Consider the following 11,097-nt stretch of genomic DNA (forward strand, 5'->3'; position numbering starts at 1 on the left):
TACCTCTCTCATAAATTTAGGAATACACTTTCAGAATGGTGGATAACAAAGCACAACCTGGCCCTAGTGGCTTGAAACAGTAGTTTGTTGCAAAAACACTATGATTTTGCCACCCAAAATGTTACAGCTTTACAAGTCCTTGAAGTTAGTGCTTCTGGTGACAAAATCTTGTCAGCAGGTTCACTTGACAAGAATGAAAGCAACAGTAATGATTCGCAGGGAGGGTGGAGGGTGGGAGTCATTGAAGAGCGGGACATTGCAATAAAAGGAGAGAAAGCAGAACAGAAAGCCAAGAATAGCTCTGTGGCTGATCCAGAGTTGAACTTGTCAAACCACCCACTTACTCCGGGTAGGAAGGAGAGATTGATGAAAGGAGTGGAAAAATGTCATTCATTTCATGAATCACTGGACCCGCATGGGTGTGTGAGAGTGAGTGAAAGGGGTGAAGTGCACTGTGACCCGTGAGTGTGTGTTGCAAACTGATGGAAATATAGTGCAATAAAATATGTATATGTGTAAGTTACAATTTTTTCCTTTAAGCCATGTTATGACCTTGAATTTTGATCCTTGACCTGACACCATTGGATCACCAATCCTATCATTGTACCAAATTTGATGAAGATTGTGTTGAAGACCTTTTCTCACTTGTATCCAGAAGCTTTGCTTGTAATCATGTGCCATATTGTGACCCTGACCTTTGACCTTAAATTTCAGTGGGAATCATGCTGTCATTATTTATGGCTAGTCATACCAAGTTTGGTCAAGTGGATTCACATGAGCTTCAAGCTTTTTTCATTTTGCCAAGTGATGACCTTGACCTTTTACTTCTCACCCACCTTACATCATCCATCATAAATAGTATGACTAGAAAGGTCTCATGTTTTAAATAATTACCATCCTTCCTAGCCTTGCTTTTTATATTTGATTTGGTTTGAGAATATACCATACTTAGAGTTAACTATAGACACATTTATTGCTAACCAAAACAGGACAAAATCTGGCTTTGTTTATACTCCACATAAGTCAAACAGGAGGGGAGAAAAAACATAGCAGACTGCCTGATGTACACATAAAATCAAAATGCTAGTCAAATTTAGGCAACATACACCCAGACATTTTATACTTAAAACACAAACATTTTTTTCAAGTGTTTTCCCTGTTGAGACTATATACATCTGTTGCAACGGCTCCAGTTTTGTGTGCAGAGGTAATGCAGCTAGTATCTTTTTTTCAGGAGTGGAAAAGACAGCACACGCTTAGTGCAGAGATAATATGATATAGGTTTCTGTTTTCAGGAGTGAAAAGACAGCCCCATCTTTTGTGCATGAATAATGCAGCTGGTATATATTGGGTTGTTTTTTTCAGGAGTGGAAAAGCATGCTGAATGATGGCCTGCACCTCTCACCGTCTGGATCCCAGCTGCTGTTCAACTTGCTGCTCCCCATCCTGGATGAGCTGACCAGCACCTTACCCACCATGTATCCCTTGTGGGATGAAGTGGACCTTGACAACCTGGACACCTCCTTGGTGCCTGTTAAAAAGCAGTAGCCGTTTCATTTTGTTGGTGCCATATGCAACACATTGTACCACAGCAGGTGTACATTTTGTTGACGCTCCATTTCAACAATGTTTACATCTCTGGGAGATGTTCGCTTCATCGGTGCCTTACGTTGCAACACATTGTACCACAGCAGGTGTACAGTCGTTGGCGCTCTTTTTTTAACATTTGTTTTAATGTGTGTGTACATTTCTGGGAGACTGGGAGATGTAGTTGTTATCCAGAACTTGGCATAGAAAGGCAGGACACGATGCTGTCCTTCCGCCATGAACTCTCCCCAAGTCAGGTGCCCATTCACATCTGGGTGGAGTGAGGAAAATCAGAGTAATGTGCCTTTGTTAACTTTTAACAACTCCATTATTTGATTATGTCCATGCAGTATTTTACGCATACTTGGACACAAGTTTACTGTCTTATTTGAAATACATGTACCCAAACCACTGATTAGGCCTTGGGATGGAACGTTGGTGGCCCAGGTTAGACAGGAACCTGGAACTGCCATCGTCTGTTTGGCAGACCTGTGTGTACGGGGCATGTGCTGCACAGGAGTGAACTATCAACTTTTGGAGTCAGTCAGCGAAGATGAATTGGGGAGAGGAACTTTAAAATCAAAGTTCCTGCCATCTTGATCCAGAAATGACTTGAACAGCATGTGCACAGTGCATTGCCCATGTGTGAAGATGAACAAATGAGTTAATCCAGCATCATGTAGCACAGAGGGACACTGTGTCATTGGACTGCAGCATGAAGTGTGAGCAAGTGGTTCATTCCGTTCTGGATCACAAAGAAAGATGTCAGCATGTTCCAGACAGAAAATGCTAGTGTTGTCCTGATTCCATGTGTGACCAACCATGATGTTTTATAGACAGTCAAAACGCTTACCCCCAGACGGACCTGTGCAGCTCATGGGTCATCAGTAGTTATAACAGCACCAGCAGCGTTTGAAGGGGGATAAAAACTTAAGTATGAATGAACAGCTCCTTTTTCCTAAACAGTCCTGCCAGTGTCTTAGATAAATTATCACTGGTGAAATATTGCTGAAATTGGATTGGATCATGCCAGACTTGAGGGATATGGTTTGATTTTTTTTTCTGTTGCCAAGTACAGTATGTGTTATATTAGTGGATCGATTCTGTATCAACAAAGACAGAATTCAGAAGAAGGGGGATTGCACAAATTCATGTTGCTTGCTCAACTTCCATTCAACTCCCCCCACCCACCTTCAGCCAGGGAAAAAGATGTTTGGAATTAAAATTGGCCCCCAAATGTATGGCCTTTCATGCCATGCTCTCTCCCCCATTCATGTTTGTGACAAATTCTTGTCAAAGTCTCCAGTATTGGCAGATTGATAGGGGACTATTGCAGAGGGACATGGTGGCTGTTTCCACTCCGGGGGTGACACTCAGTCATGCTCTGTGACCAAGCAATTGTCTCCACTAAAAGGGAGATGGTGTCCAGCATATGTTGGGTTAGAACAGGCACTTCTGAACACCACCCAAAGTGAGTCCGCAGCAATAGTGCTGAACATCGATAGTTCCCTTATTGAACCTCCCACCATCCCCCACAAAAAAAAGTTTGTGTCTGTTAATGTTTAGAAAATAAGTGGGAGGCAGGATATAGGTGCTGATGGAAAGTTCACCAACTTTAAAATGAGTGAACATGTGCAAGTTAATTTTGTTTTAAAATGTTGTGTTTGTGCACGAGGGAGAACAATGCAGACAGGTGCAATTTTCAAGCTGGTGCACTTCCCATTTGCCTTTCTGCTGTCTACCCCTTTTCCAAACTTGTTTTTTTTCTTCAGTGGTGGCATGGGTGCTAGTTGAACATTTGGTGAGTCAACTTTGAATCGCCATTGAGACTGGACGATTCAGTGGCTCTCATCTGGTGTTTGAGAAGACCGCTGGGTCGTTCAATTTTAATGGCGAATGTTCAGTTGTGCAACATTAGCAAGAAGGGAGTAGCACCTGTACCAGATCTCACCTCTAACTGCAAGTGGGAGGTGGTGCTTCATTGACAGAATTGGTAGGGTTTAAAACTGCCATTTACTAGAGGGAGAAACAACCAATTCACAAAGCTGAACTTTATATATAGGGGTATCTTCCTCCTCCCCCCAACCTTTACCTTTTTTATTTTAATAAAACTGTCCAAAACAATTTAATATTGCGTGCAGTTTCTGTGTTATTTCCTTAGTGTTAGCCATTCTCCCCCCCCCCCCTTTTTTTTTTTTTTTTAATTTTTAAAGAAGAAAATAACATAAATAAAGTCCAACTTTGTGAATTCTCACCATAGTAATTTTTTTTCTACAATAAAGACAGTCCACATCCATTCAGAAATCAGTTTATTTTTCTGAAAGTACACTCCTGATAAAACTGCAGTTTGAACACAAAATTGCCATGGGTCGATGGCAAACAAAAGCTCGCCAACAATGCGCCAGTGTATTGAAAGGTTTCAAAATTAAGGTGAAAATATTATGTCCACCCTCACTAAAACACTACTTTGCTATACATTGTTGGTGAGCTTTTGTCCCTTGAGAATATGCTTAATCCACAAGGGAATCAACAATCAACGCCTTTGGTCCATTTCTGAATGCACCAGCATATTTTTCTGCCCCCATCAAACTCGTACTGAACATCGAAAGGTCATTATTGAAAGCAAAGGCATGTTCCCCCCTGTGCCAATCCCAAAGTCCATTTTTAGTACTCCACAATATTTTTAACCCTTCTGTATCATTTCATATATAGCAACATGTGGCTAAGACTAAGCAGAATGTATGTACAATCTTCTGAAGTCAAAAACATATAGTGCTTTCGACTGAGGATAAATTCACATGTGATCAAAGCTTTTGGTGCCCAACAACATTTTTCAGACTACCTGTTCTTCCTTTTTTCCCCCTCGCAATATAAATGGCTGACCGATGTTATAACTTGTTTAAATCAGTCACATGTGCTGGAATCAGGCCAGAACAGTGCTTTTATTTCCAACCATAAAGGAAACTATCAAACACTTGACTAAAACCAAATCTGTGATTCACTGAAGTGATATCGTTCACATGTTTATCAAGGGCCACGCTTCAAATTAAGCTCTCATTTCTGAAAACGACAGCAAATTTGGATACTGCAAAACTGAACTTACTGCAAACTGAACTGTCATTTTACACATATCACTGAAGATCCGTTTCTTTGTACTGGAGTGCAAAGTGGACCAAAGGTGTGGACATCAATGTGGGGGAATACAGGCATGAAAATTGGACATCAAACATACAAATCTTGTCCCATGGAAAAAGGATATCAAAGGGGAATACAGACCTTGTCACTGTATGAAAACTGGGTATCAACATCGGGGGGAATAAAGGCCTAGTCACAGTATGAAAACTGGAGGAAAAACAGGCCTATTCACTGTATAAAAACTGAACATCAACATGAGTACTGACCAAGAGACTGCATTAAAACATATTGGAATAGAAGTCTAGTCGGGATGAAAACTCGACATCAACATGGGGAAATACAGACCTAGTATGAAAACTGGACAACATGGAATGTAAACATTGCATGAAAAAAACCAACATGGGGAAATACAGGTCTAGTCACTGTATGGACAACACAGGGGGGAATACAGACCAAGTCACTTTGGCAATATCCATGTTTCTTCCCCTGTACTCTTTCCATTCAGTTTCGTTTCCAAAGACAGGAAAAGTACATTGGTTTATAACATTGTAATAAATACTCTACATTTCTTACCCTCTTGAACTATGTAATGAAGGGCAATCAAAGAGTGGAGAGTAAATGTTGAATATATATTAAAATATTATTAACCAATTTACAACTTATCCCATCTTGAAACACAGGGGTGCAGGGCATGAAATGTGGATATTGCTGTCACTTCATAAAGAAATGGACAACATGAAATACATGGCTAGTCACTGCATAAAAACGGGACATCCACACGGGGATATACAACCCAAGTCAGTGAAAGAAAACTGAATGTCAAGATGGAATACACACCAGTCAGCATGAAAACATCCTGGCACGCTGCCTCTGTTATCATCCAGTAACTTTTTCTTCAGCTTACTTCCCCCACCCCTCCCCTCTGGATTAAACAATCGCTCTGTACTTCCCTGCATATTCCTACACCCTCTTCACCCACAAATCACATTCCGATTCAACTCACTTACGCTGGAGGAATAACGTGAGCTTTGTTGTTCAACTTCACCCAATACCCCTCACTTCAGGTGACACTGAATGGAAAAAGTACACTTACTCCATGTTCAAGAAAAGAGTGGTTTTGAGGTGAGGTGAGGTGAACAAAATGCACATACTGGCTTGCAGGCATGAGAGAAAAGTGGATTGTCCTGAATAGTGTTTGTACCTATGTGTGGATATTATACACATGCAACTGCCTGTATGCATATGTGTTGTGTGTATGTGAATGGATGTGACGTCGTAATTGTGATAACATTCTCACACTCACAACTAATCAGTTTTCAGGTCTGGCAGCCAGCAGGGAGTGAGGAGTTTAAAAGGTGGGATGGGAGGACTGGCCAGGAAGGGGGTCAGGGGTGGGGTAGGTGACAGGAAGGGGGTCAGGGGTGGGGTAGGTGACAGGAAGGGGGTCAGGGGTGGGGGGTGACAGGAAGGGGGTTAGGAATGGGGCAGGTGACAGGAAGGGGGTCAGGGGTGGAGAGTGGCCAGGAAGGGGGGTGGGGGTGGGTAGGGATGGTTAGGGGTGGGGTAGAAGGTGTAGCCAGGAAGGGGGTTAGGGGTGGGGTAGGTGACAGGAAGGCAGTTAGGGGTGGGGTAGGTGACAGGAAGGGGGTCAGGGGTGGAGAGTGGCCAGGAAGAGGGTTAGGGGTGGGGTAGGTGACAGGAAGGGGGTCAGGGGTAGAGTGGCCAGGAAGGGGGTCAGGGGTGGGGTAGGTGACAGGAAGGGGGTTAGGGGTGGGGTAGGTGACAGGAAGGGGGTCAGGGGTAGAGTGGCCAGGAAGGGGGTCAGGGGTGGGGTAGGTGACAGGAAGGGGGTTAGGGGTGGGGTAGGTGACAGGAAGGGGGTCAGGGGTGGAGAGTGGCCAGGAAGGGGGGGTAGGGGTGGCTAGGATGGTTAGGGGTGGGGTAGAAGGTGTAGCGAGGAAGGTGGTGGCCAGGAAGGTTAGGGGTGGGGGGTGGCTAGGATGGTTAGGGGTGGGGCATGTGCAGCCAGTAAGGGGGTGAGGGTTGGGGTAGGAGGTGTGGCCAGGGAGGGGTTAGGGGTGGGTGGCCAGGAAGGAGTTTTGGAGTGGGGTAGGAGGTGTAACCAGGAAGGTTTGGGGTGGGGTAGGTGTGGCCAGGAAGGGGTTAGGGGTGGGGCATGTGCAGCCAGTAAGGGGGTGAGTGCTGGGGTAGGAGGTGTGGCCAGGAATGGGGTTAGGGGTGGGGGGTGGCCAGGAAGGAGGTTTGGGGTTGGGAGTGGCCAGAAAGGGGGTTAAGGTTGGGGAAGGGGAGTGGCCAGGAAGGGGGATAGGGGAGGGGTGTGGCCAAGAAGGGGGTGGGGGGTGTGGCCAAGAAGGCGGTTAGGGGTGGGGAGAGTGGCCAGGAAAGGGATTTGGGGTGGGGCAGGTAGTGGGGACAGACGGAAGGTAAATGGTCGTTCCTGTCAAAAACCAAGACCCTGACATTTCATTTGTAAGCGGTTCCGATTTCGCATTGCTATCATTCTTAACATTACAGCCACAACTCTCTCCTTCACTGTGTGTACACATTGTGTGGACTGTACATGATTCAGAAGCATGGGGAGAGAGGGAAGATGACAAGAGATCGATAGAGGAATTAAATGGGGATTCAAATACCGGTTTATTTTCGGTAGACAGCTTATCCCACCTACGAAGACCATCCACTAATCACAGAGGAACTTCTTTCATAACCACAAGCACTCCCTGGCAGTCACGACAGCTCTACACCTCCTGCCACCCCCTACATTCCTCCCCTATATAACTCTCAGATCATATTCCGATTGAGCTGCCCTCATACACTGGAGGCAAAACTCCAACATGAGCTTTGGCTGTAGCATTGTTCTGTACCCCTCACTTCAGCTGAGAAACAGAAGTACTACCATCCCACCCCGTCCTCCCACTCATGGACATGTACACACACACACAACTTTATTCCAATACCCAACAGCCGAAACTAAACCAGAATAGTATATCCTCATACCTCATAAACCACCACTGATGAGCTATGGCTGTGGACTACAGACAAACTTGTACTTGCTGTGGATATACAATTTAGGTTTGGGCCCCAGAACAGATGAACTCACCTGATAAACAAGAGACTCTGCTCTGAAAGTTCTCTGGCTATACCCCTATTTCTTCCACTCAATTGCTCTGCGTGACTGGCAGAGTGAACATCATGCCTTGTTGTGAACACTAATTAGTGATGGCCTAGAGGTAACGCGTCTGCCTAGGAAGCGAGAGAATCAAGAGTACTGGTTCAAATCCCGGCAGTCACAAGTACTTTCTCCCCCTCCACTAGACCTTGAGTGGTGGTCTGGATGCTGGTCATTTGGATGAGATGATAAACCAAGGTCCCGGATGCAGCATACACTTAGCGCACGTAAAAGAACCCCAGGCAGCCAAAGGTTTGTCCCTGGTAAGATTATGTAGAAAAATCCACTTCGATAGGAAAACAAAAAACTGCTGGCAGAAAAAATACAAAAAAATTGGTGGTGCTCTCAGTGTAGCGATGTGCTCTCCCTGGGGAGAGCAGCCCAAATTTCACACAGAGAAATCTATAGTGACAAAAAAAGCAATACAATTATCTTGAAGTGGAAAATGTGGAAACTGTCCGTTCGCTATGAGCAAGCAGCATGAGTGGTGCTGACATCAGTTTCTGGAGGATGGAGGTATGGTGATGATGCTTTCTCATTCGGTTCAGTCTTCTGTTGACGCGTTTTTGGGGGTTTTTGGGGGTTTTTTTTTAGTCAGGGGGTGAGTGGTGGTGGAGGTGGCTTCATCAGATACCATTGGCTGGGGGGAAAGGAGAAAGAACCTGCAGTAAATCCCTTCGTAATCCCTCCTACCTAAGTATTTCTATTGTGCCTTTCATTAAAATACATAAATACTGAAGGCACATCACATGAGTAAAATAAAACGTAAAAGAAATGACACAGCCACATGTAAAAATCTCCTAAACCATCCCATGTGAAAACAGTCACCCCAACCAAACAGCAAACTAGACCAAATATCTTCCACACATTCATAATACTAAGCATTAATGCACTGACAAATGAATGCACACACACACATGATATATGTATTATGTTTATACATGCATTCTGATATATATATATATACACACACACTTGATACACGCACACATATATACATACCTATATACATACACAAACATATTCATGTACATAATTTAAATACATACATAGAAATACATAGATACAAACACAAAAGAACAAGCCTTGCTGCGGAATTCTGCACCTTTTGGAGCTCATAAAGAATGTACTGTGGACAGTTAGAAAGGAGTGCATTGCAACAGTCCAGTTTTGATAACACAAAGGCACAGTTTTTGCTGCTTCAATGGCTTATAGTAGTATTTACGGATAGAACTAATACGTCTTTCATCTAAATAGACAGATTTACTTATATTTTAAACATGCTTGTCCAAGGACATGCAGTCAGCGATGATGTAAGCTAAATATCTGACAGAAGCAAATGATATTTATAAGCACAAACCACTCTGTCATGATACTAAAAAAGTGATAATTCCAATAATAACAGCACAGAAAGAGTGCTAATGGCGAGAACCAGATAAACTGGTTTGTACCATAAGCCATTTGTTTAACAGTGGAAGAAAGAGTTAAATGCGACTGTGTGCATGTACGCATGTATCTGACTGCACACGAGTAGCTCGAGAGTGGGGAGAGGGTGAGGGAATGCAAACTTAAATGTGCAGGTGTGTGTGCATGAAAAACATGAATTGTTTTACATAATTATCTGTGCTGTTCATATCCTGCATTTTCACTGCAGTGTCACTACGATTGTGTTATTGGCAAAATCCACATTTCTTCCACTCCACTCTTCTGTGTGACAGGCCTCCGCCATGCTGTACTGTGAACACTACTTATTTTGTCTTGGAGGGGAAAATTGTGGGTATTGCCATGTTGTGGTTGGGCGATATCCACATAATTATATTTTCCCCTCCACTCCTCTGAGTGAGTGGTGGAGAGAATGGTCACGCCTTGTAAACACTACTCAGTTCCTTCTTGAGGGGGGAAACTGAATATTGCATGTTTTGAAATAATGCCAATAATAGCAATATGAAGAAGAAAAAAATCAACTCATACACTGTATCTGGAGATAAATGAATACTAACGTGACTATGACTAATAAAATTCCAACACTATATTATCACTTAATAATACCAGTGTATGTTCCATGACGAGTTTAGTAATCAATACGAAGAATATTCCGTGACTAATGAATAATAAAACTGTATTCCATAACTAATACTGACTAATTATGTTAATTTTAACAACGGTATTGACTAACTAATACTGACAATGATACATTCCATGACTAATGAATACTGACCCAGCTTCTTCCTGCAAACCCCAGGTACCTTCTCTGTCATCGGTGGCTGCAACGCGGGAGGGCATGCAGGATGTGGTGTCCTCTTTTTGCACAGCAAGCTTTGCACACGTGCAGAAAAACTAGCCAATGGCTAACTGGAAATACTCCACCATCCTTCCAAACACCATCCCCTTCCCCACTTGTCAGTAAACTCACTGTCGACAGGCACGTGACACTCGGCTCGCACGGACTTTGTGTGCTTCATGAGCACGATTTTATCGAAGGTCATTAAGTAAATTTGACAACCGATGCTGGGAAAAGTACAATGACCATGGCATGTTGGAAGGGTGAAAAAGCACGCTCACACACACACACACACACACATCGACACACCCACGCTCGCGCACACTAACACACATACACACACATATTCGCACGCACAAACACACTTGAAACATTTTCACACTGATACATGCACCTACATGAGCAGTACCCACACACACGGGCGCACGCACATGTTCACACACACACGTACGCTCGCGCGCGCACACACATACATTCGCGTACACACAGATTTGTACACAAACATACTTGACACACATTCATACTGACATAAATGCACACACCTACATGAACACACATACGTGTGTGCGCGCGCACACACAGGTGTGGAGATTTGTAGTCAGGAAGACTAGCATTTTCAATGAAAGTTTGCCCACTTGTCTGTCGATCTGCATTGATGTTCGTTTGTATGTCTGTCAAAGATCGTTCAATACAAATTATCCAATATTGTGTATGTCTGTATTTTGCTTGCTTGTCAAGACCCATTGAATCGACAGACAATCAAATGCATAAAAGTATAAATAATTTTGTGAATGAATGAAAGTAAGTACATTGACAAATACATAAATATTTTTCTGAGCCATCCCATTTTTCTAATCTGTCTCCACTCTTTTTTTTTTCTTTTTTTTTTTTTTTTTTTTTTAGC

The 11,097-nt window shown here is 43.4% G+C and overlaps 1 protein-coding gene across 1 annotated transcript in view; it reads left to right on the forward strand.

Moving 5' to 3' along the window:
- The window catches only part of LOC143292764 (isoamyl acetate-hydrolyzing esterase 1 homolog), a 28,320-nt gene extending 22,467 nt beyond the window's left edge, over positions 1-5,853 (forward strand). The window contains exon 6 of the mRNA XM_076603314.1: positions 1,366-5,853. Coding sequence (XP_076459429.1) covers positions 1,366-1,548 — 183 coding nt within the window. The 3' untranslated portion in view covers positions 1,549-5,853. The remainder of the gene's footprint in view (positions 1-1,365) is intronic.
- The last annotated feature ends 5,244 nt before the right edge of the window (positions 5,854-11,097 follow it).

The sequence above is a fragment of the Babylonia areolata genome, chromosome 18 (assembly GCF_041734735.1).
Source record: "Babylonia areolata isolate BAREFJ2019XMU chromosome 18, ASM4173473v1, whole genome shotgun sequence".
NCBI classification, from domain to species: Eukaryota; Metazoa; Mollusca; class Gastropoda; order Neogastropoda; family Buccinidae; genus Babylonia; species Babylonia areolata.